Here is a 21,593-nt window from a genome sequence, read left to right on the forward strand (position 1 = left end):
AGCAGCAGAACAAAACAGAACTAACACATTGCCTCTCGGGTTCTTGTGGGTCTGAGAAATGAGAACACTGTAATACCAAAGCCTCTGGTTTATGGAGTGTTTGCTTGTGAAGTGGATGTCTCATCATGCCATCCAATTAGAAGTGCCTTATAATCTAAAGATCATAATGAGTCTGTGACGATGTGATCGTCCCTACAGATGAGTATGTGCTCTGACTGCCATGCCATCGAGCCGGCTCTTTAGTCTGGCGGTCACAGCACATGTTCACTCCATAAACCTGGGTTTGAATCTGGGTGGCGTGACCACGCTCTCCCTTCGCTATAAATGGCGTCAGAAGTGGGATGCCCTGCTGTGAGGTCATCGGAGCGAACCCATTGTGTGAGGGACCCCCAGGAATGTTGACCCTGTGTGAAAGTGGGTTGAAGTACTGTGTGTCGGGTGCTATGGATGGGAGAAACATGGTTGGTGTATGCGTGAGGGATGCCTGTGTGCGTGAAGCGCATGGTTGCGCTTCCCGAAGGTGAGGGCAGTGTGACGATTTGATCTTCCCTACAGATGAGTATGTGCTCTGACTACCGGCCCATCCAGCCAGGCTCTTTGGTCTGGCGGTCACAGCACATGTTTGACACTCCATGAACCTGGGTTCGAGTCTGGGTGGAGTGACCACCCTCTCCCTTCGCTACAGAGTCCCTGACACAGATCTGTTTTTGTGTGTTTGTGTGTTTGTGTGTGTGTGTGTGTGTGTGTGTCTTTACTATTTGTCCTTATAAAAACAAATATATGCCTCCAAAAGCTTACGAGCCATTTCATTTCACTGTTTTGACTTTGGGTGCAAGGTGATGAATGAATTACTGAATAGCAATACTAACTTTTTTTTTTTTTGGTAGGCTGTATGTGTGTTTGTCCACACTTTTGTGTTGTTTTCCCCAAGGTGACAGAAGAATGTGTGAAGCTGTATGGGGTTCCCGTCAGACCTTTAGTGAGTACACAAGGCCCCGAGAGGATGTGGATGACAGACGTGGCGTACAAATGATCCTTTGATAAATGACTAAATCATTTAAAGGGACAAAAATAAACATGAAATGTCAGCGTTGTCATCCCCCCCCCCGACAAACTGGTTCTCACACTACAAGGTCTCAAGGGTCATTTGTCATCACTAATAGAGCTGATTCAAAGGTTGCCAACAAACCTCCCCCTTCACACACACACAGGGGTCACGTCACGGTCCCCTCATCAGGTGACTGTGCACGGTTTAGAAGCACCCTGGCACACACATGTGCATGCTTCCTCATTAGTGCTTGCAGGTGTGTGTGTGTGCGCGTGTGTGTGTGCATGTGTGTGTGTGTGTGTCATCAACGCTTAATTGAGCAGAGGGCCAGGGCTATTTCAAAAGCCTTTGCGGAGGGAATTAAGTTCATCACGGCTTCAGGGGCCTATTAATATCACAGGGTAATAGGGGTGGCCTCCGCACAGGCCGCGAGGGATGGACGCTCGGTCAAAGCTAGCAGAGAAGAGAGGGATAACACCTCTGCACACACACATACACACACGCGCTTACATGGCTGCAGGCTGTCCTCCAGCTCTGGGTGGCTCCTCAGATAGTATTGAGCTAAACAGACACTGTGTGTCTGACAGGTAGTGGCCCTATACTTGCTGAGTCAGCTTTATCTCTAAACAAACACATCTGACCAATGTTAGAGTGACTCTATTGGCAGAGTATGGGGTTTGAAATGCCAAGGTCATGCTTCCAATGCACAGATTAAATATATACCTTTCTAAGGACACTGTGCGTCTGTTTGTTCCTTGCTCACATATTCAACCTTGGGGTTTAAGAGGTCAACACCAGCATCTTTAACACTCAAATAAATGTGGCTGTCTTTACTGTGGTAAAGTAGCAGGCCTCAATACATCACAGGGTGTATTCATGTGTCCCAGCATGAAAGCATCCATTGTGACAATGCATACAATAGACCTGCAATAGCACTGAAAAAGCACCATAATATTCAGAACGGTCGTGAGAGTCAGCTAAATTGTCTGGGTCAATGTCATTGTGTGAGGCTATCTACAGGACTCACCTTTCACCTAAAAAGTGAGCTTTGTAGAGCAGGCTTGCATACTAAAAGAAAGGTGAATGTCGATGGTAGCCTCTTGACAAAAGATTATGGAGATGTATGGTGTTCTGATGGAAATTAATTCATGCTCAATCAATCAAAGGAGAGTCTTTTCCCCCCTGGGCATAGGCGACTATTGTGGTTACACCACAGGTTAAGAATCCAGCTATGTTTAAAGAATGTAACTTTTTTTCATTCCTAATGCCTTTATGTAGCTTTTTATGACATATCTGCCTTTATTTCGTAGGATAGCTCATCTCATTTGGTACAAGCTCATTTGGTAGTGTGTGTGGGTGTGTGTGTGTGTGTGTGGGGGGGGAGGAGGGGGGGGGGGGGGTGGGGTTGGCAACTGTAACAGTCACAAACAGTGATAGATGATGGCCACCTGTCAAAGGGTTAAACCCAACAGCTCCAGTCAACAACCCTAATTTCTGCCTTCATTTCGTTTTGTAACAAAATAGCCTGTGTGAGAAATGCAGATATTAAACCATTAATATACAAAATACCGTTCTTGTGATCTCACATATTGAAAGTGTACATTCACGTCCATTAAGTAAAGAGAATGCATATTTAAATGTATACATGTATCCTAGGTATTTATCCTCTATGTCCACGGTTCACAAAGGCTACGTATGCAATGTGGATAAACTTGTCTGCACCAAACAGAAAGGACACTGACATCTCTAATGGAGGTTGCTAATAAAAGGTAATAAGAACGAGGAACTCATTGCATGTGGCTTTTCTAAACCATTCAAACTACTGTTGAAACTAATGGCAAATGTGGTGGGTGGGTGAATGTGTGTGTGTGTGTGTGTGTGTGTGTAAGGGGGGTTGGCAACTGTAACAGCCACAAACAGTGATAGATGATGGCCACCTGTCAAAGGGTTAAACCAAACAGATCCAGCCAATTACCCTGACAGTATTTGGTATTTTTCGCATCTCCTCTCCAATGCTGGGAAAACCAGTCTGGGGAAATCGCCCTCAGGCTTTGCAGCTGTGGTGGCAAGTAGAAAAAAGCTGATATGCAGGCCGTTTACCAGAACTGGTAAACAAATATTTTAGTTTGCATGTTTGCATGTTTATTTTGGAACTTCTTTCTTGTGCCATAACATCTGTTCTAAGAATTCCTTCCTGGGTAGCTGAGTGATGTCGGAGAATCACTCCTCATTCAGGGATGGTCTTGGGATTGTTTTTCATTATAACACTCCATCTCAATAACATACTATCATATAAACATAACTGTTCTACGTATAATTTGCTTGTATACGAATATCTACCAGGAAAACTGCATACGTGTAAAGTAATCAAGGTAAAAAGAATCATATTCCCTTTGGTGCAAAGCCTCCAAGTACATCAGATTAGTAAATGTTTAGGTCTTAAATCACCTGAGCTAAAATACAGTTAAAATATTGCCTTAAGGTGTTATCTATGACGTGCGTTTCTCTCGGGAGTGTAGATGATTGGATTCCCCCTGGACTGTCTGGGCAGCACTTGTAGTGTTTTTTTTTTCATTGCAGTTGGTGATGGTAACATCCTATACTGTCACTTTGTGCTAGAGCTGCCAGGCCCTTCATGGCTTCATAATGGCATTTATTCTCAACTTGGCACCCACAGATATTGTCCTCAGGGAGGTGCCTGCAGGCCCTCTGTAGCGTGTGTGTATGTGTATGTGTCATGTGTGATGCGATGGGTATAAAGGACAGTCTTCTGATGACTGCCTGGGTCCTGTCAGAAGTCAAGGTGATGCTTCTCCAGCCCTCGTCTGCAATTTCCCTGCGTGCGCCAGAAAGCTGATCCACAGACGTGTCACAAGGTTGCAGGTAGAGGACCAGGTTAGCGCTGTCATGCACAGGCACATGTTTGTCACCTCAGGCCAACACATACTGTATACACACAGACTTCAGGGAGTCTCCCAGAACCATGCGTGAAACACACCAGATGATATGAGAAATATACAAGCTACTTGTGGTCAATGACACATCAACAGAACCACAAGCCTCCATAGAGTAGATACAAAGCACATCAAGCTAATATTCCTAAATACATCCCATGCACAATTGTGTAGCCTACGGACTATGACAAAGTTATATTACAAGGGACCACTACTAGGCGTAAGTAAAATGTGGCCATTTTATATGCTTACTGTGCCATTCATGTTGAATGAGGATTCATTAAATGTTGAGGACAATGTATTATAAAATATATGCCTATTTAAAAATCCCATCCAAATCTGTTCATTCAAAAGCCTGATTCCTTACCTTCCCACACTGTAGTGATGAAATGAGCTGTGCTCAGTGCATCCACTCACCCACTCACTCACTTTATAGAAGAATCTATTGAGTTCACCATGTAGGCAATCAGACGTTAGAACAACAGGGAGATTTCGGATGCTACATTCAAAAACATTCCATGTGGGCAACATAGTAAATCTAATAGAACTGTTTAGCATTGTAAAATGAATAAAACGCCACTACAAGGCAATAAATGTTATTTTTTTTGTTAAAATGCAGTAGACATTTTCAATGTTATTCAATGGTTTAATGTGGCTTTTGTTCCATCATTCCTATTGTTCTCTTGATTTACTTTACTGTACACGAAAAATAATGCAAAGTTAAATTAAACTGAAACTATATGCATTGGACATAGCCTAATTTTTTTAAATGTCAGGCATTGTTTAGGCATATCCAACCAGTGACTAGGAGGATACCAGGTTATAGGTAGGCCTAGCAGCAGTCAGCTGAGTCAGTAGATCCTTCTGAGAACCAATCCATAGATTTGTGTCCTCTGTAGTTGACATTTGTTTTTCATGCATACCCTTTAACTCTTTTAAACTATTCTGTTAATTTTCTTGGTTCCCAGGAGGATAATCTGTGTGCAAAATTCATTATCAGCAACTATGTATTAATCATATTTACAATAATTGTCAAATTATGGAGGATGTCTTATGTCTAGTCAGACCTAGAATGGAACTGTAAACCATATTATGCTATATTATATATAACTATAAATATACATATAAATATAGCTTCCCCAAAGACGCACACTGCTATTCAGCCTGAGAGGGCAGTTGGGGTCAGCTATGGGGCTGCCTATTTATGTTCTGCCTATAGAATGGCAGAATGGCTTGACTGGCTGTGGTCCAAACACATCTACTATAACTTTAACAATGCAGATGTCTACAAAGAATAGTCCAAATGCAATAAAGAAGGTGGAGAAATCAAATGGGTTACTTTCAACTATGAAGCATTATTAGGCTAAATCAGGCATAGTTCAGAAATTCCTCCAACCTCACACAGATGAGGAATGATGCAGTGGCTAGACTTAGGCCATCTCTTCTACTCAAGTGCATTTCCATTGTTTTCACCTGGGTATGATCATATCCAGTCTTACCCACATTTGCAGTTCTGGTTGTCCCGAAAATCCTCCTTTGACCTCTCGTTTACTGTATCTAAAGATGGAATCGTCATTGCTGCCAGCAAAATATCATCTGGTCAAAGCGACAACAACTTATTGAAGTTACTTCGTTTAAGGGGATCTTTACATCTCAGAGGCAAAGCAACTGTTAGAAAGTGCGCCACACCCCCGCAACCCCCCAACAGCCGGCCACTGGCGTGAATGAGTTCATATAGCTCGGCTGGAACACAGTGACTTTTCTCGGCGTGATCGATGCTGTCTCTGCGGTGTCAAGGTGGAACTCTTGTCATTTCAGTTGTAAGAAAACCTGATAAAAATGATCTAATGTTATTGCTGCAAAGGATCACGTGTCTGCGCATGGCACCCACGGAAAAGTTGCAGTTGGTTTAAGAGAGCGAGAGAGATAGAGTGAGAAAGCGAAGGAGGGGGGTTTATCTGGTCCAAACAGTACATAGGACACCACCTGGGAATGCGCTGTGGACAATTCCCTCGTCAGACGACGCTGATTATTCCTTTCACTGGGAATTGGAGGGGCGGGGGAGTTACCCGTTCCAGACTAGTGTCATGACAGAGTGCGCTACCCGATCCTAACAATTAACCTTGATGAGATAAGATTGCTTTCAATTAGTGTAGCCGGGCACGTGTACACAGCCGCGCGCCCTCTCCAGAGGATTGTGGACTAAATTAAATGATTACAAGACAATAACTGTCCGCAGAAGATTTCACTTCGTTTCGGTTCAAGATCGCTGCGCAGGCGTTTTTGCCGGAGAAAGCCATGGGAACTCTATATACTAGGGGGAATTAGAAGGTAAAGCAAAGGATTTGCGACAGAAATGCCGTACTGATCGAACCATTGGAATCGCCTCTCGTCATTTTCTTTTTTTGTAGGGAGCTATACCATTTTTTTCTATCACGTTATCTTTTTCGCGCGCCAACAGCTGATCGGCATTGTCTGGACAGCACATGCCAACCGTCCGCTCCGCTTCCTCACATCTGCGCCCCGGCCACTGGAGATGAGCACCGAGTCCCGAGTTTGAGCGGTGTGGAGTGGCGAAAACGTGCAATTCCATCGGTCGGTTTCTCCTCGTCCGCAACGTGAGCGAAGGACAAACAGCCTAACAACAAGAAAAGTCACCGCCGGCACCCCGTTCGAAACATGGATCAGGAGGAGGAAACCATGGAGGTGTCGAAAAAATCCGTCGTTGCGAAGATTTTCAAAGTTCGCAAGCGGCGGGAGATGCTTTTCGTGCAAGTGTGTTTTATCTGCAGTGTCCTCTTCATGGTGTGGTGCATGTCGGCACTCCTGACGAAGGCAGGTGAGTGCCGGGGAGGTGCGGACGGAGTGATGGGGGTCTGCACGGAGCGGAACAGCTGAGAATTCTGCAGTGCAACCTCCCAAGATAAACACCCCATGGTTGTGGTGGCCGCTGTCATTTATGCAGGCTATGATTTACTAGTAAACCTGGGGTGTTTCAAGGGCATGTGGGCTGTTAAGCCAGTCTACTGCTTAATCATTTATTCGACCATGTTTTAAAATATCTCCATATAACATAATGGCGATGATCAGATACACATTATCATCATATTTCATCTTAAGTTGTCTATTCTATATTCTGTGTGAAGTCATAGTATGTACTTTAAATTTGCTTCAAGTATTATACGTTACTGATGTGCTGATGAGGCCGTTTGCTGTCGCCACGCTCACTGTAAACTCGTGCGGGTCCAGCGAGATGGCCTTGACTCGCGTGATATAGGTCAACACAGACCGTTTTCCGTCCTGTATCTCGCGCATATGTGTGTCTGTCCGAATGCCGCAGTGTGCTCGACTGCACGGCACCGAATCGTTTTTCATTCAACGAAACGCAGTAGGCTATGTGCTTCCAGCGTGCATGGACCAGAGAACATTTGAAGTTGTCATTATTTCCCGCATTGCACGTTGTCCGTTAAAAGCTCATCGTTACGTTTTATGACAAGTAGGGGTGAGGTATGTGTGGTGTAGGAGTTCAACAAGAGGGATCCTCTAAACCAGCACCCGGTTATTCCGGTATTAGCGTGTCTCGCCCAGGGCTTCGCGAGGAATCACCTCCCGTACTACGCACCAGGAGATAGGCATTCACGCGTGTCGCTGTCATTCGGTCGACTGTTACAGGCTAAGCAAAGATCACGCAATAGGTTTGTTTATATCGTGACATCAGAAAAAGGAGGTGACGTTTCTTGTAGTGTCGGAGAAATGACAACTGCTTTTTTACACAGTAGCCGACTATAAGTCCACTGACAGAAACGCGTCCATCCACTAACCCCGAAACGCGTTTAAACGTTTACATGTCCTGTTAACGCATGCTTTAACATTACAAATGCAAACGGCCAATTGAACTTCTCAGATGATATGACATAAGACTCGAGCATTTTGAGCTGATGTCAGTCGTCATTTTTCTTCTTTCTCTACCTCCCTCCCTTCCCATCCAAAACAGTCGACCCCACTCAATGCTGCACTCTTCGCGAAAGGTCGGCAATGCCTGGAACGTCTAATGTTGTAATGATATTCTGCACGCAAGGTTTATAGCTAAGCTGACAAAGGGTGATCAGCATTTATCTGTTTGTGTCCACCAGTTAATCCAAAAAATGAAGGCATCAGCTTGTTCTTAATTATAGAGATATTGTGTGTTGCACTATTCATGTGCACTTCTACCAGGGGCATTCAGGGCCAAACGACTTAGTTGCCCCTTGACACAAGTGCACTCATGTCACCTCTACCCCCAGTACACACACAAACACACACACACACAGACCAAAGCACAACTCCATTCCTCTCTGGCACACACACACACATACACACACACACACTCTTGCATACGCACATGCGTGTACACCCACACTGCCATTCTTTTATACACCTGTAAGGAAAACACATACTCGCACGTAAACAAACTACCTTTGATCACACTTTAACAGCCACTCTTTCTCTGTGGTTGTCGTACTGGCTTCACAAGCATATGCTAACTCACACACACTAACAACACACTGACATACAAACTCACACTTTCAGAAACACACACACACTCACTTCCTAAATCAATCCCAGATTCACAAGCTTCACACAAACATTCATAAACAATGCAGATGGATGTATCTGTGATCTATTAATTACATTAAAAACAATCTAGAGGCTTAAAAGATTATTCTGTCATGATATCGTAGGTTGAGAGAGTTGTAAGTCTCTTATCTACAAAGAGCAACTTAGGGAGAGAGAAGGGTAGAGTGTGTGTGTGTGTGAGCGAGACCAAGCTTTTATTGTTCGTATAATGGGCCATCTTTTTATGTAATCAAGCTTGTGCAGCCCGCCCTGTGATTTGGTGGAGTGGTGAAGGTGGAGGGGTGTGTGTTGCTCGCCCAGCAGCTGTGTGTGTGTGTGAGTTTGTCTGGATGGGAGAGAAATTGAAGGGGGGGGGTGCGGGAAGCTTTGATGACAAGTACCTGATCAAAGGCAGACACACAATGCACCCGCCACACATACACGCACCCATACTTACACACACACATACCCATACTCACACACTCCCAGCCCACTCCTCCACCCTCACACCCATACAGTCTTATTATCTGTCATCCTCCCCATCCATTGCTGTTGTCTTATTAGGGAGGTGAGGGGCTGAGGAAAATTAATCTCATCTGCTGCCTTCAGTCGGTCTCTCCGTCCGCCGCTGTCTAATCTCCATGGTTTTCTCTTGCTGCAGAGTTCATAAACAACTTTGGTTAATGGTGTGTGTGATTAATTGATAGACCAGAACATAACATCCACCAACATGGATCTCTCTACTGCGAGCCCAGAACTACACTTGGATTGGCGTAGCGCTTTGAAGGGTACAGGGCTATGTTAGACACGCATAGGAAAGTGCAGTCTGCTGGTCTGGGTGGGTAAGTAACGATTGTGGCTGACTGGAGGCTGCAGCAGCTGGCTGCAGTGTGTGTGCCCTGTAATTTCAGCAGAGGCTGGAAGTCTTGGTCAGGTGTGCATCACCCAGTCGGAGATTCTCTGCCATTGTGTGGTCACCCAGGTAACGGCTGACTCTGGAACAGCCTCTGTCCCCAGAGTTGGTAAATATGGTCCACTGTAGTGGTGGAACATGCTGCCACTTACCTCTGTGTAAAGAGAACCATGCAGGGGGGGAATAGAAGGCAAGTATGTTATTGACCCTGGCTCTGGTGTGTTGCCTGTTTACAGGTATGGGTGAATACCAGCCTGGCCTCTCAGTAAAGACAGCCAAGACCTCAGTAGTGGCCCTCTTTCAGCACGACATGCACAGTACATATGTTGTAGGCTGTTTCTTCATGAAACCCAGTCCTCAGCAGACCGTACCCATATCTGTCCCGGCTGCCATCCCTTGTGCGGCAAATGGGTTTTAAACCTGGCCTGTCAAACCCAGCCCCTGGAGATCGACCGACCCGCGGGTAAGAGGTCAAACCCCTGATGGAGCCCCTCTGGGTCTGTCTTGAAGCTTCTGAGGGGTTAGAGTTGAACGATGAGTACCATTACAGAGCTGTAGCCACACTCTGTGGGTGAGGATGGGGGAGGGGGGCAGCAGGATGTTCAGAAGCAGCTGTTTGCCCCTGCCCTCCCCGATGTTTGGATGTCGTGCATCAGGGTCGAGGGCAGGTGTGGCCTGACAGGCTGCAGTGGGCAAGAGGACATTGTATTTCTGGCCCAGTGATGATGGAGCTGTGAACCTGACACCTGTTTACCCATATAAGAGTGTGTGTGTGTGTGTGTGTGTGTGTTTGTGTGTGTGTACAGACAGACAGACAGACAGAAGTAGGGGGCATTGATGTGAGGGATGAAGTAGCTTTTATGTTGTATACTGCATATTGTGAATGTAACCAGTCATAAAAAAACTGTAAGTCATACAGATTTCTTTATTAATATACACTTTGCAGTGGCTCTAGAGGGGTTTCACATATGGTTTCATAAAAGGATAATTTTGCCTAGATGTATTTGCCAAATAGAATAAGCTGAAGTTGGGATGATTTTGTGTTTCCAAATAGTTTGAGTAGTCAGCTTTTGGTGGGGATGTGGGGACTTTAGCTGTAGGCTGACGGTAGATATTTCCATCGAGATGACAAACTCGGTGTGTTCAAGTGTGATGAAGCTTTTAGTGAAGATACAACTAGATGTGCTAGTGAGGGTTGGACCATTCTGGGCAATTAAAACTTCCTGGTCTTACTGCTTTGTGATTGGATGGGTGTACATGACAACTCCTACTGACAGCATGATGGCTTGTTTGTCCAATGACATTGCTTATTGCTAAACTGGCAAAACGTCACTCATAATGCACACATCATGGTGGTGTTGATTTGTAGCTTTACAACCAGAGAGCAGGCTGTTCTTGCAGTGGCTTGTAAGGAAAGTGTGTGTGTGTGTGTGTGTGTGTGTGTGTGTGTGTGTTCTGTCTCCTCCGTTTCAACCCATGGACCATTGGGCCCTAACGCACATATAAATGGCCTCTTCCTTTGCCCTCAATCCTGATTTCATCCACCCACACAAACATACAGATGTTAATGGGAAGACGGGGCTTTCCCAATATTAGCCTTTACTACTGCCACTCTTTGTGCATGCTTAATTTATCACACCATTACTGACACAGCAGAATTATCCTCTGTTGCCGCTGACATTATCAGAGAGGCAGTGGCCCCAAGGCTGCCATTAAGCTCAGTGCGATGACTGTTTAATCCGTTCTCCTGTTCGTGTAAAAAGAAAAAAAAAAAAACACCAAAAATAAACAAAACGAGTCCCAAATCCGAGTGGTCAGCAGACAGGCCCGCGGCCGTACCAGTAGCGAGTTTCTGCGCTCATTAATTGCCTCTATTTTGGACGGCGCTCAAATTGCTGTTTTGCTTGACAAAAAGCAGGAACGAATTAGAAAGAGGGGAGGGCTGCTGAGTTTGACTGATTTGGTCTAATGACTGAGCTCTACGGTCGAGATTGAACTTTCTTTTTTTGGTGCCCAACGCATGCCAGCGGACACCCGCTCCCCACAGAGAAGCCGAGAGCGAGAGAGTAGGAGGGGGAAAGAGAGTTGGCAGTGAATAAGATTACAATCGTTTAAAAGCCCCAAATGACTAATCCCATGTCACTGGGGGATGATGCTGAGTTCATGAGGCACGGGCCGTGTTTGTGTTGACTATGCCCGAAACGCCCACACTGTTCACTCACCAAATGCGCTGACATTCTAATGGCTACAACAACAATATCTAATGATGCTTTAAACTTCGGACTTCAGGATTGCAATAATTGACAGCAGACAATCAGAACATGACCAGATATGATTCATGCAAAAAGGTTTTTAAGACTCACACAACCACAATCTGATGCAACATATAGTTTAAGGCCTGCTCCAACCAATTTATATGTTTGAATGGTTGTGTTTAGTTATCTATCCAAAGGCGGCTGTGTTCAAGGCCATGAGGGGTTGGATGAGTAAGGCTTCTTTTTGTATTCTTTCTGTGCCATAGTTATCTGCTTTTTGGGACACTTTGGGTCGGAGGTGAACTCAGTGGTCTGAGGCTTGACCTGAAATTGCAGCACTGCAGTGTCAAGGCCCCGGAAGGGCATATCATAAAAATCCTTATTTGTTTCCTTTGACATCATGGGATAATGACGAAGGCAGCTTTTTTTTTGTTAAGGTGTCTTGTTCCTGTTCCTTGTTAATCATGTGGTGATTTATATTTGTGTGAGTGTTAATGTTAATGCCCCCCCCCTCTTTGTGTGACAGGTCATGGGATGCTGGTGGAGGGCGGTCATGAGGTGCATCACCACGACCACTGGGGTCGGAGACTTATGGCTTCTGTGCCCGACGGCAACGAGACGGAGGAGAAGAACTGCACCGAGCCAGGTAAGAGTGAACAGGTGGATGGATGGAGGCACAGGTGAGGAGGTGGGTAGAAGAAGAGAGAGGAGAGCGCAGAGAGAAGCAGGTCTTCATCCACGCATACTGAGAAATTCACATTTGCGCAACAAAATCAGACTCAATCAAATGGAGATGCAGATAGACCCCCCCACCCCCCCAAGAGGACCTTCTACATGGCCTCATAGTTCTCATAGTCCAAACAAATGTTTTTAGTGTTCTGAAGAGGCACTTTAGAATGACCATTTTCATCATGGCAAGTTGGTCTAGAATTCATGAGGGAAAATCTCTGTATATTGCTTTACATGCACTAATGTGTTGTATGACACATTATGCTTTTATTTATGAAGTAAAAGCATGTGTTCGAATGTTTCATGTTTGACTCACTGGTCTAAAGTAGCCTTCGCCAGACTCTTGGATGTTCAGGAGAAGACACAGAAAAAACCCTGTGCAGGAAACGGTGCGTTTAGGGGAAACTACGGCTTTTCTTTTCCATGGGAGAACAGTGCAATGTTGGTGACCGAAAGCTATTAACAAGCCACTAAGCTATCAAAAGGTTCCGAACAGTACTCTAGACTTCCTTCACCGCACCTAGAAGAGGATGTTAAAGCCTTCCCGGCTCTTACCATAGTAGTTTCTGCTGACTGCTTCCTGTCTGTGATATTGCTTAGATGTCAATTACCAATAAATGTAGTGCCTCGTGGGTACATCGATACTCAGCCATCTTTTGTTGAATAACGGATAGCTCGACACACGGCCTCCATAGTTCTTCTGAGGCAAGGGTCCCATTAATTCTTAGATGCGTGGCGTTCGCTTTGTGCTCCTCTTGGATTATTGATTGACTGCTCCGCGGCGGCTCTGAAGGCTGTGCCGCTGCGCCCTGACTGCCATCTAGATGTGACGAGTGTCTTGGAGCCCGACGCGTGTTAACCCATACTGCCGGAGAGCCTTGCGGGAGAGTTTGGTCTATATGGTGTGTAGGAATGCCCAGGACGTTTTTAAATGTTCATAATCAATCCAGGCAAAGACGGATAAGCGGGCACATATTCAAATGAAACGCGTGTAGTGAGGTGCATTTGTTTGTCAAGATAAGGACGGGCTTTTATTGTAGGCTGGCGCTACAATTGAAGCCCATCCGAATTTAGACCGGCCGTCTCCTGATGCACTCATCACAAAATGCCATTGTAACATCTATCCCCGCAACACAACTTTTGCATTGTATCCACCTGGCTTGTGTTCTGCATTACTGTGACTGGCGTGCCACTGTGGCCGATGATCATGAACTGAAGGGAGAGCTCGCTATGGTGTGTGTGTGTGTGTGTGTGTGTGAAGCTGTGACGTGCCGCAGAGTGTGGCGTTCCCAAGGGGGGTGGTGGTGTTCTCCTCATGCTGCCGTGAGGTTGGTGTGACGTGACCCAACGTGCTGGCGAGGTAGCGCAGCTGCTATGTTTAGTTCCCTTTGGTGACATGGCGAGTGACCCGCAGAAGATGGAGTGTCTGTTTACACGCCTGAGATGCAGGCCAGAGGCTTTAAGGCGACACAGTGAAATCAGTTTTGTGTGTGTGTGTGTGTGTGTGTGTGTGTGCCTAAGAAATGTATGTGAAAATGTGGGGGAAAGAATCCTTTGAGCACAGTTTTGAAAGGCATCTTGCGGTCATACCAGAGAAAGTTTGTAGCACTTATAAGGGGGGTGTGTGTGTGTGTGTGTGTGTGTGTGTGTGTGTGTGTGTGTGTGTGTGTGTGTGTGTGTGTGGCGGCACGAGAAAAGAGGGAAATATTAATCCTTCTTAACCCCACTGATGGCTGAGTCACTGTTTGAAGGCAGATGGCCTTTTAAAATGACCACTTTTTGTTGCCACCCCCCCTTTCTGCTTCGTCATTTAAAGTGGGTTAAAGCCCTCAGCGAGTTCCAAAAGGCATTGGATCATGGGGGTGGGGGGGTTGAATTTAGGAAAACAGATGGTATGTTTGTTCTGTTTTAAAAGGAACATCTACTGTGAGGCATAAGCGAGATGAGCTTTATGCAGGGATACAATGTGAAACGCTTAGATACTTAGTTGGACACTTATTGTGTGGTGGCATTGTGTTTACCAGGTTTTAGTGAAGACCGTTACATGGCGGTTACCAATACCTCTTTGTAGCTGTGCGCTTCTGTAGCGAAAGTAATTACTGAAAGCTGTGTTTTCCAGTTTTTTTTTTCTTCTTTCTTTTTCTTTTTTTCCCCTAAATGAGTGCAGGTTAATTTGAAAAGGGTGCCATTTGACAAGATTATGTGGTGAAAATCTTGCTCTTAATCTCTTGAGATTACTTTTTACCCCTCCTACAATGTCTTGCCCACCATTTTTGCATCTACTTTCTTCACAGCAACCCGCACACACACACACACACACACACACACACACAGAAATGCACTCATTTACTCATCAATTTTTTCCAAAGTGCTGTCTTGCACAAACAGTATGGCATCAATCCCTGCTCCCTCTTTCTGTCTTATTTTTGGGCAGCTTCATCTTGTGAGCCAGTGGGTTCTTTAGCGCATAAGCATAATGGAGACGCCCACATAACACATCAGCTCTCGCTCTCTCTCTTTCTTTCTTTTTTTCTTTCTTTCTCTCGCTCTCTCTCTCGTTCTTGATCTAGCTCTCTCTCTCGCTCACTTTTGACTCTCCTTTACGCACATGGAGACTCTCCCTTCAGCCTTTAACTACTTCCGGGACACTGTGTGTATTGTACAAATAGGGGAGATCTGCTGCAATGTGTTGCGGTGATCCCTGGAAGTGTATGTGATTTGCATTTTAGTCTAGGTCTCTTATCTTTTTTTTTTGTGTACTGTATGTCCTACGTCTTTGAAGGTACACATAGCTTTGGCTCAGAATGCATGTTTCAAAACCTAGGGTTTGCTTTTCTACACTGTTTTCGATCTTATTCTTGCATCACTTTATCACATTCCTTACATCTATTACACATTTGCTTTTACTTTTGCTCATTCATTTTGGTTTTGCTGCCTCACTCCTATTGGTACGCTGAGAAAATAACCAATTTAGGTGCACTGACCACAGTGAAGAGATGCCCAGCAGCCTGGATGCTTGTGGATAGATAGTCTTTCAATGTCATCTCCAGGTCTGCATTAGGATTCTAGTCAGGAGACAGAGATGGCTGTTGCCGTATCGTGATATTGTGCGTCATTAGCAATGTCGTTATAGGCCTTTGATGAGTGCCCTGGGGTTGTAGTCTTCTCTCAGAGGAACAGCTTGCTGCTGAGTGCTCCCCTCTTCCTAGTGGTAGCCAGGAAATGGAGGACCTCTAATACACCCATGTGTCATCCAGCCACCTTTAGCATTAAGGTCCATTCTGCTTCAAGTCTGTTAAGATGGGTGCCCTTTATGCTCTTTCAGTGCTTTTTAAAAAAATATTTTCTACCTCTACCTCTGTTTAGTCTCTGTGTTAAAGGTGCAGTTTTTAATTCTAATCCACTGCACTTTTTGTCAAACTCTTTGGCTCGTCATGCTCCCAGCCGTATACCATTCCAAACAATCCACACAAGGCTTCATTAACACGGAAGGGAGGGATGATGGGCTGTTACGCTCAAATACCAACAAGTTTTCTCTAGAATCGCAGACTCTACCTTTAAACCACAGTACTGAGTGTTTCCTGCCTCTGTGGAGGTGGCTATGAAGATGCCGTTTAATCATAGCTTTGGAGATGGGCGGCCCAAGCAGGAAACCCCATTCTGTCATTTCTCCAGCGGGACTGTGAGACGTGTTTACATTTATTCAGTGGCTGTTATCCAACAAGACGCCACACAGGAGATGATGGAATGTCAGCTGAATCAAGCTACAAGAGCGGACGAGAAAAATATCCTCGTACCATGATTGGTCGTAATGCATTTCAGATGGCGCAGAGAACCGTAACTTTCCTAATGTTGAAACTGTTTGCCAGGCAAGTGGTGCATCCTAGATGAGAAGCATGAACCAAGAATTGTTCATATGAAGGCTGTAAGTGCTGACCACGACTGAGCCATGTGCAGAGAGAATATCATGCAGTCCAACAGAGGTTGTTTTTCATTATGATTGATGATTTATCTCTTTGAATTGGGAACTTCACCCTAGTAACCTCAGGACTCCGGAGCTGCATGAAAGTATATTTATTGGACAAACAAACAAAAACAATTGCAATCAGGCTCCCCTCCCAGCACAAGGCTGGAAGTGAAGAAATGATAAACCCATCTCACAAGGTTTATATAGTCAGATGTTTAGCTTTCAGCAGGGATAACCACGTGGTGGATTTCTCACGTCCGAGGCTCCCTGTCTTGCAAGGATGGCAGTTTTGCACAAGGTCGGAAGAAGCACAGTTCCCTTCTTATCTCCTCTGGTCTAAACATGCTCTTCTACATATGCAGACTAAGTGGCACCTAATATTCTACACATACCCACAGAGAGAAAAGCCATGTTCCTACTTACATAAGTACATGATTCATAGAAGGTAATTAATAATACAAGGCACTTGATTCACATATTCTTAAGTCATTAACAGTGTTTGGAAATCATCTCTGTCAGGAGCCTTGAACGGTAGGAGACTTGGTGCTCTGGGTGTAAGCTGTAACTTGCACCATGAGGGTGCTTCAGGTTGGATTGGAGATGTCTGGTATATACATTTATGATATACTACCTCAGACTTGTTCATCCAAGCCGTCTTGCACTAAAGCACAGACACATGTTTCTTTCCCAGTCAGTGTGGGTCCTTGCTGGTTCTGCAAACCTGTGACCTTGGTGTTGTGAGGCTCTTGATCTACCACTTCAGCTACAGGAGCCGTGTTGAGCCACAGGAAGAGGACATGTGGCTTTGTGAGGAGGAGGAGGAGGAGTAAGGTTTTCAGGCTTTAGAAAGTGAAGTTGAGGACCAGATGGAAGTGAATGGAGTTGCTTGGACACCATTTGCTTTGTACACATCCTTCTCTTTGCTCGGACTAGGCTCCCTCGAGCACTCTTGTCCTGACTTTTGTTTGCTTTCAAATGCATTTTTCTTCCCATTTGACCTGTCCACTTTCATTTCCTTTTTTTAAAGTTTTTATTGTGACAAGTGGCAGTTTCCTGCAGCGGATTAGAATAAAAAAAAAAAGTGACTAATTTTAGTAATATGAAACCGCTTTTCTCTTTTGAAGCTTAACAGTGTTGCACCCTTTGATTTTAGTGTGGGTGGGGTCTTTCTGACCTCCTCAGGGCCGATCACCATTCATTTATATTCCCAGGACATATATTGATTGCGCTTAGCTCCGAAACACCCACACGCTCTTTCAGGACGCCTTTGGCATGACTGCTAGCATGACTGAATCGATCTCCGAAAAGACATTGTGAAAGGTGCACTCGAGGTTCACCTGCCTACGTCTTCCAATGTGAAGGGCACCTTTCGTAATGTCTTTTCTGAAGCCCCCATAACCCCTGCCCATACAATAACCCTACACCAAAGAATTGCATAAGAGCACCATGATGTCTGTGCAACAACTTCCAGTGAGGTTTCCTCCCCCGCCCACCCCTGTTCCAGCAAAAAGGTTTATGAGTTTGTTTGCGTTGCGGTTCATCCACTCCATTTCACTATCCGCCCCTCATCTTTTGTCATGAGGCTTACTTGTCACGTAAGGGCTGGCACCTACTATGAGTGGATCAAGACCAGTGGAGTGTTGTTGTTTACAATTTTGGAGAACCACACCACACACACACACACACACACTAGGGTTTTTTGTTCCAAGTCTGGACTGCAGGTTCCAAAATCGACTCCTGATCGTTTCAGTAGCAACAGGGGTGTCTGCATGTGGGCTTTGCCCAACCAGAGATGAGCCTTGCCTACACAGAGAGAAGTAATTTACCAATCCTCTGATTTTTTTTTTATTAAATGTATTTATTTATTACTGTTCAGTGGACATTAGGTTAGGTGAATTGCAAAACCTGTTTGTCGCTACCTGCTCTCAGCAATCCAAGTAAATCTTGATGCCTTTTGATACTTGTTCAGTTAGATAATAGTCTTGTATAGTTTCACGGTTAAGGCTAGTTATAGTTTATTTGTTGAATTAAAAAAACCTAAAATAAACGGGGAACCTCCAATCCAGTCTTTGCTGCCTCAGCTGTTGAGCCCAACACATCTACCAACACAGAGCAGAGCGTTACTGGCTTAGGTGTCAGGGGAGGCAAACCTCCGTCCACGAAATCCAGACACACCATCTTCGAGCTTTGCCTTGATTAGCTCCTGGATAGCCAATTTTGACTAGTTATCCAAAGCGCCCATTTGGACAAATTCAGAAGCTTTAGTGCAGGTGATCTGATTATTTAGTACACGTCAGTTTAGAGCTAAAAGCATAGGCAAGTAACCTGTGTGATTTTGTTTTATAAAGGTGCAGTCTATGATTCTAACCCCATATACTTTTCCTCCTCACGGTCCTCTAGCTGTCCATTTAGTGTTGGTGTAAAAAAACAAACTGGTGTTCTAAGCTCTGGCTTTGTAAATGGGAAACAGTGGCTCGGCCAGAGCCATAAACAATCCCAGCCAATCAACATGCTTTCTTCAGGAGCATGGAAGGGAGGGGTGTCATTTGTCCTCCCGTTTCAACCACCTTTTGCAAAACCGAAACGTGGACTGCATCTTTAATTGCACCGAGTAGGCAAATATAACTTTCTTCATACTGCCGCTAGTCTAGCTTACTCCCCTTTGTCTTATTTTATCTTTATTGATGTTTACACTGGCTAGCTAAGCTAACAATCGCATTCTAGGAGTTCTATATTCCTTTACACACACAATACAAATGGAAACAGAACCACCCTAGTTCATCACCTCACAAATATTCATCATACATGGTGGGTGGGTGGGTGTGTGTGTGTTCCGGGCAAGCAGAACTTAACAGTTTTTTTGTATGGCCCCATTTGCGGCATGTATTAATCCCCTCTGGGATTGTGATTACTGCGGGTTTAGATGGTGTGCCATACTAATCTGCCAGGGAGGGTAGCATGCTTTTTGCTTTGTTTTCTCTTTTTTGGAGTGTGTGTGTGTGTGTGTGTGATCATACAGAATATATGTGTGTTGTTGTGCTGTGCGAGTGGCCGGGCTAGAGGACAGATAGGCTGTCTAAAGCTATTTGTCATTTTGTGACTATACCTCATGTCATAGGTCTCATGCTATTGTGAATGTCTCATGAGTCAGATGAGTGGGGAGTGATATCCATTTTTTTCGTTTTGTCCTTTTTTTTATTGTCCTCTCTCTGTCTCGCCCTCTCTATATGTGTGTGTTGTAAATATGTGCATTGGTGGAGTCGTCACAGCGGCTCTAGGACAGTGCATTAAGGTGGTGTGTGTCTGGGTACATAATGTGAGTGCTGTGTGTGTGGGTGTGTGCATTCCTGTAGCTCAGAAATATTCCCTGGGTAGGGTCACAACTGTGTCCAAATGTGATTGTGTGTGTGTCTGCTGTATTTGTGTGTGCATGCGTGCTGTTGCAGTGGAAGCGACTGGGCTGAGCTAGGGTAGCATGCAGAAGCGGCGGCAGCAGCAGCAGGCTGTTTAAAAGGGAATTACAGCCATGGGGATTACTGCAGCGAGCACTGCTCCACACAATACAGCGCAGGGAGGGAGGAGGAGGAGGAGGAGGAAGGGGGGGGGGCGCTCTGTGCCTCCACAAGCTGGGAACACATGCTCACCTCCTCTACAAACACACACACACACACACACACACACACACAGAAAAAGTGGACACACACACACAAATATAGTACACACACACACACAGAAAAAGTGGACACACACACAAATATAGTACGCACACACACAAACACCTATCTATTCACGGAATACATAGTAAATGATTGCACGTACTTCCTAATATTTGTATTCATTTTGTTAACTTGAAACACGATGGGTCATGACTATCAGGTTCCACCCTTTCTCTGGTGTGACGTTGTCTTGGAAGGTTTAAGCACATAATGATTAGCAGTGGTCCGTTTGTTCTCAATTCAGTTAGTGGCTTTGGGTTGTTGGGGACATGCAAGTCGTCTATGAGATGCCCATTACTGAGTGTTTTTAATGTGCCTTTATCTGATGGCTGTCTTCATCGTGTGTGTGTGTGTGTGTGTGTGTGTGTGACCCACTCAAATTTGGCCCGCTCCTTCTCCAGAGAGGGATGCAAAGTGCAGGAGGCTGCTCTTAAGTGGCCCCTCTGCTGGATTAGGCCTTTGAAAACTACTCCCACAGTACTGGTCTCACTAAATGTGCCACCTGGTCAGAGGAGTAATTATGTATTTATATCTGTGCTGTGCGTGTTCTAAGCTGGGGAATTGCAGCAACCATAAACTGTCCAAGGAAGTGAAAACATCTCTCCCAAGCTATTAAAATGACATTTATTCACTACATGAGTATCCATATGCTGTTCCTTTCCCTTGCTTCCTGTAGTTCATGTCTGGCTCTCTCTCTCTCTCTGCCCATCCCTCTCACTCTGTCTGCATCTGTTTCTCTTTTCTCTCTCTAGCTATCGTGTGTGTGTGTGTGTCACAGACGTGAGCCTCCCAGACCGGCTCCTGTGCTCTGTGACTAAACACGTCTTGCCTGCCTCTCCTTACCACCAGTCTCTGGAGCTCAAAGGAATCTAATCCGGCCCATTACTTAATTATCCACCTCAATACACACCTTGGCAATTAAAAAAATGCACCCGTTGATTCAAATCACGCATGCGAGATCCCTCCACTGGGTGCTGGAGTGTGTGTGTGTCTGTGTGTGTGTGTGTGTGGGGGGGGGGGGGTTCTTGATGAGCTTGATGATGAGTTTAGTTGGTTCAACAAATCTGCATCCAACCCCACGTCCCCCAAAGCTCCACAGTGCAGCTATCACGCACCGGTTTAATAACGGCAAAGCTAAAGGTGTTTGCACAGGGAACCGTTAATATCAGAGCGCCCAGAGCCCTCAGTGGTAGCAGGAACGTCATACTGTGGTATCCCTGCGCACAGGTGTTTTAAAACTGAGAATGCCCCCCCCCCCCCCCCCCCCCTCTCTCTCCCTCCTTTTCCCTTCCGTCTACTTTCCTCCACTCCTCCCCCTCCCCCTTATCTTTAGCAACCATGCCCGGAATACCCAAATGTCTCTATTGCAGCAGATGTTGTAGCTTGGAGCCAGTCGGGGGCTTTTGGAAAAACTG

At 45.3% G+C, this 21,593-nt stretch overlaps 1 protein-coding gene across 1 annotated transcript in view; it reads left to right on the plus strand.

The window, feature by feature from the left end:
- Positions 1-6,681: 6,681 nt before the first annotated feature.
- The window catches only part of slc24a4b (solute carrier family 24 member 4b), a gene marked incomplete at both ends in the record, with an annotated part of 41,047 nt that continues 26,135 nt past the window's right edge, over positions 6,682-21,593 (plus strand). Inside the window, 2 exons of the mRNA XM_080857788.1 lie at positions 6,682-6,841; positions 12,293-12,412. Of these exons, the coding sequence (XP_080713914.1) occupies positions 6,682-6,841; positions 12,293-12,412 (280 nt within the window). The remainder of the gene's footprint in view (positions 6,842-12,292; positions 12,413-21,593) is intronic.

The sequence above is a fragment of the Sprattus sprattus genome (assembly GCF_963457725.1).
Source record: "Sprattus sprattus genome assembly, chromosome: 2".
NCBI lineage: Eukaryota > Metazoa > Chordata > Actinopteri > Clupeiformes > Clupeidae > Sprattus > Sprattus sprattus.